Here is a 6,000-nt window from a genome sequence, read left to right on the forward strand (position 1 = left end):
TATTCCATTCCCATCAAATTCTCCACCCTATGGCCAGAATGATCCAAATGAGTTCAAGTCTTGCTCTATCCAAAAATTTGCACAACCCCATCTGCTACATGTCCAACACTGAGCTTTGCATACACAATATCACTGACCCTCAGATAAAGAACAGGAGCTTTCCTGGGTTAGAGCTCCCTGCCCCATGTCAGAGGGCCAGGAGACAGAGGAGGCTGGGCTAGAACTCTGCTCCTAGCCTGCGCTCTGTCCACTATCCCCGCTCCCAAAGCTCCCAAGTCATGGAGGAGGACAGGCAACTCCAGTTTCCATGTCTGTTGCCTCTGGGGTCCCCTAGGTGTGCCAAATGCATTTTCTTTCGGATCTTCATTTATTGCACATGCAAACTCTCCATGGTTCACAGGGCAGTCATGTTACCCCTATTAAACAGGTGAGAAAACTGCAATCCAAGAGGTACTATGGCCTGCCAAAGGCCACAGCGCAGACAGTGTATGAGTGTTTGACAGGGTTTGACAGGGTTTGACATGCCATCCAGTTCTTGGCTTGACCCTTCACTGCCTAGTGACCTGGCTGATTAGTGCTTCCACCCCCTCTTCTCATAGCCTTTACAACAAGGAGAAGGAGACTGAGGTAGAAAGGCTGGGAATTCAGACCACTCACCTGAGCTATCAAATCGCCATTTTCTGCGTGGACCAGGATCACAGCTCCCAGCCCCTTAAGGAAGGTGAAAGCTTCATAGAGCTAAGGAGAGATAAACCGGGGTTGGGGTGAGATAAAAATATCACAGCACGAGCATTTGCAAAGACTGGCCTTATTGCTCACACATACAGTCATCCACCTGCCGGGATGCTCCATCGACATCAATGGAACACGCTGTCCAACAAGTGAGCACGGGAAAAGATCTTCCCTTAGCCCTACTCCCTCCAGATCCAAAAGCAGGAAGTTAAGGTGGGTGGGGGGTGGCAGTGGTGGGCATAACTGATGAAAGTCCCACCAAGGCATGACTATGCCCACAAGTACACCCACGTGGGCCTTTCACTTTCTTTGTGGCTTTGCTTCTTTAAAGTATGTAGTTGTTGATGGGCACAAGTGCAGCTGAGAAGTTTACTGAAATTGTATAATTAAACCCACTGAGCCTGTATTGCAACCACCAACAACCACAGGAAATGTGTACATCTTTACAAAAATTCCAACCCATGTCATCTTACAAATCACAGTGAAATAGGGGGGACCAAGTCCTTTAATAACTCTAATGCCCAGATCACATATATCCTGCCAAGCATCACCTGATTTAGCCAATCCAGGTCCTGCCCACACTGCCCACCACCCTCTTCCAACCCACAAAGGATTTGTAGTCAGACAGTTGTATCTGGTGAGGACAAAGCCACATGTTCCCTCCCTTTGCCAATCTCAACGTTGTCCTCTTTGTATATAGACCTCCCTCACCCAGGATGTGTGCTTTTAGGGTTAGACAACAGGTGGTGGAGGCATATGGAGTTATCGAGCACTTTTGAGGACCCATACCCTGAATCTGCTCAGCTCCATTTCTAACCAGGGCTTCAGTGAAACAGACATTCGAATGAAACAGATGAAAATGTCAACTATGCTAGAGAAACACACACTACTTTTTCCATGAAACTGAATGAACTTTTAGCCTTTAGGATGCCTTTGATGGTTGCATCAAAGGTTTCCAGGACATCCGGGGCTAAGTTATATCCTGTAACTCCAAGTGTCTATTTTGAAAGGGAACACATGGACGCTTCCTCCATTGCACATGAAACCCCATGGTCATCATGACAATCTGCTTATTAATACCCGAATGGCGCTTGCTGTGTGCCAGGCGCTGCCCTAGAGCTTTACTTGTACAGAATCATTTAATCCTCGACAAGCTCTCTCAGTGGTAAGTGCCATTAAGAGCCTAAAGCACAGAGAGGTTAGGAAATCTAGCCCAGGCTACACAGCAAAGTTGGGGCTTCCTGTCAAGCAGTCTGGCTCCAGCATTCATTTCCTTTGCCACCACACTGCCCCACCTTTTTAACAAGCAGAAGGCAGAGCGATAATAACAAAATCAAACCAGGGGTCCTAGTAGTGAAAGAAGGCCCATGGCCCAATAAATTGTAACCCGCTACATCTGTACTCCTCAGAACACTATCTTCCTTGACTCAACTCATCCACATAACAATTGTTTGAGGTTGATAGGGCCAGCGGTGATCATGCTGTATAGATGAGAAAACTGAGAAAGGACGTGACTCCCACGTGGCTGGAGGAACAGCCAGGGCTCTGCTTCAAGTCAGAGACCTAAGGAAATGGTCCCCAAACTCGCTTGAGCCCCAGAATCAGCTGCAGAGCTTTCGGGACATACAGATTCCTGAAGTCTAGCCCTGAGCATCTCTGATGGAATCTAAGAGTCTGTGTTTTTAGTGAGGTCTTTACATGAGGCCGAGGACGAGCTGAGTTTGGGAATCACCATGCAGGGGGTCCCCGCTCTATGCCACTCTAGCTGGAAAGGAATACAGGGTGATGACTGACAGTTCAGTGTCAGAACCAGGACTTGAACCCAGGGCCCTCCCCGGCCTGCTCTGACATCTCCCCTGCCCTTCGCTGCCTTCCTGACAAGGCAGGTCTATTCCTGCCCCGGGGAGGTGGAGGGTGTATGAGGACCTACCTGGCTATCAGACATTTGGTAGAGATCCTTGTAAGCCATGTAGACCTGGAAGGAATTGACTCCTGTTTCAAGATAAAAAGAGAGCAAAAAATGCATTTAAGAAAAAAAAGAACATGTCTTGCCGGTAAATCAATAAGCACAGCACAGAGTGGTAACAACCAAGATGGAAGGGTGCCATCAGAATTCACATCAGGGGCATCTAAGCTAGCCTGGGGGTGGGGGTAAGGGTCAAAGGGGGTCTCCAGGGAAGGCCACGTGTCAGCTGAGTCTGAAAGAGCAGGAAGAGGAAGGGGAAGAGGAAGAAGGGGACGGGGAGGATGAGGGGGAGGGGAGGGGTAAAGGGAGGGAAGAGGGAAGGGGAGGGGAGCTCCCTGGGCTGAGAGGGAGGGGCGTGCACGGCACAGACAGAAGGAAGGATAAAAGGACATTAGATGTGCTACAAAGTGTCCTGTGTCAGAAGCAAAAAGATCATGTGCTTTTAAGAAAATTCCCTCAGGCTTTTTCATTCTGGTAAAATATACAAAACAAAATTCAGCATTGTAACCATTTTAAAGTGTACATTTCAGTGGCATTTAGCGCATTCAGGATGCTGTACAGCCATCACTATTGTCTAGTAAAACACGTGCTTTTAAAGCAAGGGAATGACATGATCAGACTTTTTTGTCCCAGAAGGACTCTTCTGGAAGGATGGGTGTGCAGAACAGCAGAGAGACATGGAAGCGAGTTGGAAGATGCTGAAGGCCAAAGGGACAGGTGAGGTGAGGCTCTGAACCAGGGTAGGAGCTGCGGGGATGGAGAGGGAGTGAGAATGTGAAAAGCTGAAATGACAGGATTTACTGTGCAGTCAGAGGTGGGGGAGCAGGGCATGCGGGGAGAGGACTGCTCCTAGTGCCATCAAGGGGCCCGAGAACAAGGGACCATTATTTCACCTTCCACACCCACAGCATGTGCTGAAAAGAGCCAACTCACTGGAAAAGACCCTGATGCTGGGAAAGACTGAGGGCAGGAGAAGTGGGTGAGAGGATGAGATGGCTGGATGACTTCACTGACTCAATGGACATGAGTTTGAGCAAGCCCCGGGAGATAGTGAAGGACAGGGAAGCCTGGTGTGCTGGAGTTCGTGGGATGGCAGAGGGTTGGACACAACTTAGCAACCGAACAACAATGAACAGGTAAAACCACAGTGAAAGGTAAATTCATAGCCTTAGATGCTTTGTTATTTTTGGAAAGAGAGGAGAAACATATCGATTGAGTAAACTTCTACGATCAGTTCAGTTCAGTCACTCAGTCTGGAAATTCACCAGAAATTAGAAGTAAACAATACAAATATAAAAGCAGAAATAATGAATTGGCAGAATTGATAAATATGCCTTAGAACTGGTTCTGGTGAGTGGGTGGATGGGGGTAAAGCTGTCTCAGATTCGCTTTTGTCCAAATCATGATAGAGTTGACTCATTTTAAATGGAAAATTTCTATAAGTTAAGTCTTAAAAATTCAAAATAAAAAGCAAACAACCAACATGGTGAACATATCTGCAACAAACTAAACAAAAGTTTCTTTTTTCAAAACCTCTTATTTGAAGAATATCACCAGGAGTTGCTTCTGGGCAGAGGAGGGAGTTGTGACTACAGTAGGGGCCCATGAGAAGTTCATCACGGAGGTCTTTGTTTGGGGCAAAGTTCTATTTCTCACCTGGAAAGGGGAATCTTGTAATTCATAAAGTCACATTTTTTCTTCTGTGGTTTTCTGCATGCTTCATTTTACAGTTTAAAAAGATTAAAATAAAAGCAATAAAGCAAAAAAAGGCACTCAGAATTTTTAGACAACTTTTTTTAGTTGGCTAACAAATAAAGATAAACACTATTTTGTCTTATGTGTAATCAAAGTAATTCAGATGGAAACCTCAGTACTGTACACTTTAGAATATGCTGCTCAACGCTAGTGAATAAGCATCAAAATGATGCTCTTTCCTAACAAGTGACAGGAAGATTGGCACAACCAATTTGCACCTGCTTGGAAAACCAATCCGTATCAAGAGTTGTGCTTCAGTATCTTTGGCCCGGTAATTCTACTACTAGCAGTAAAACTTTGGGAAATACAGTCAGCCCTGTTACTCAACAACCTCCCAAATTCATAATCTCCATCATCACAGTCCTCCTCCAAGGAGGCTGCAAGGAGCACCAAGGCTAAAGGATGACACTGAACACCTACTGAGCCATCAATCCATCCATAACACCCTCCAGTTCTCAGAACTGTCTTACATTTTTTAGCAAATACCCTCCCCGTATCCAACCAGTAACCTTGGAAGCAGCCATGTTCACGCCACATGGCCACAGATCACAGATGGCCGGTCCAGGGCTGGGCATCTAACAGATGCTGAGCTGAGCCAGGAGGAGGGACTGAGTCCAAGTGACAGCAAAGGACATCTGACTGGTCTTTGGAACAGATGTCCACCCAGACAAAGTGTGGGCTGTTGTATTCCACTGCAGGGACTACGGAAATAGAGAATGCAGGTCAAGGGTAGGAGGAGGGCAGGGCTGGCTCAGAGAGAAAGGCAGGGATGAGCACAGGAAGACTTCCTGGCATGGCACGGGTATATTCATGGATCCCTGAATACACGTCTCTATCACTAAAGGAAAGCTGCTTTGTTTAGCTTAAGCCAAGCTCTGGAGTGAGTCTCTTGCTTGTAATCAAACATAGGGAAGCTGACATTTATATCAGTAAAGAAAAACTGGATTCATAAACAATAAATAGGTTTATTGGCTGCAAGACAGATTTTTACATGACAATGTGCATTAAGAATATTCAAGAAGAGAATAAATGGGGAGCATTTCTGAAACTTATGAGAGCCCAGAAGCCCTTTCTCAGGGAATATTCATTGTCTGACTCATCAAATATTCACTGAATATGGACTATGGGCCAGTACCATTCTAGAAGCTAGAGATACAGCTATGAAGGAGGCAGGAAGGATTCCTATCTATATTCTAGTGGAAATAAGCTGTGAACAAACAAATAAATGAGATAATTTCATGTAAAAGCAGGAGGCAGGAAGAAGTTAAACAGGCTGGTAAATAGTTTAAAGATTCACAAAACTTTTACAACAACCTTTCTCAAGAGGTAGAATCTATTTTCTCATTTCTTGAATGTGGGCTGTCTTGAGACTGACTGAACCGCAGAATGAAGCAGAAGTGTGAGTGGACACATTCCAAGCCTGGGCTCAGAGGGCTTGCAGCTCCATCAGCCTCACGGAGACAGCACAGGAAGAAGCCTGTGAGAGCTGCCGGGGAAGGGAGGGTGCAGAGAGCCATCCCAGGCAGCCCCCACCTCCCAGCTGCGGC

The 6,000-nt window shown here is 46.3% G+C and overlaps 1 protein-coding gene across 1 annotated transcript in view; it reads right to left on the reverse strand.

The window, feature by feature from the left end:
- CRMP1 (collapsin response mediator protein 1) overlaps positions 1-6,000 on the reverse strand; it is a 54,579-nt gene that overhangs the window by 25,340 nt on the left and 23,239 nt on the right. The window contains exons 5-6 of the mRNA XM_010847796.1: positions 2,663-2,724; positions 658-738 (exon numbers count right to left, since the gene is read on the reverse strand). Coding sequence (XP_010846098.1) covers positions 658-738; positions 2,663-2,724 — 143 coding nt within the window. The remainder of the gene's footprint in view (positions 1-657; positions 739-2,662; positions 2,725-6,000) is intronic.

The sequence above is a fragment of the Bison bison genome, unplaced genomic scaffold (assembly GCF_000754665.1).
Source record: "Bison bison bison isolate TAMUID 2011002044 unplaced genomic scaffold, Bison_UMD1.0 scf7180017864255, whole genome shotgun sequence".
Classification (NCBI taxonomy): domain Eukaryota; kingdom Metazoa; phylum Chordata; class Mammalia; order Artiodactyla; family Bovidae; genus Bison; species Bison bison.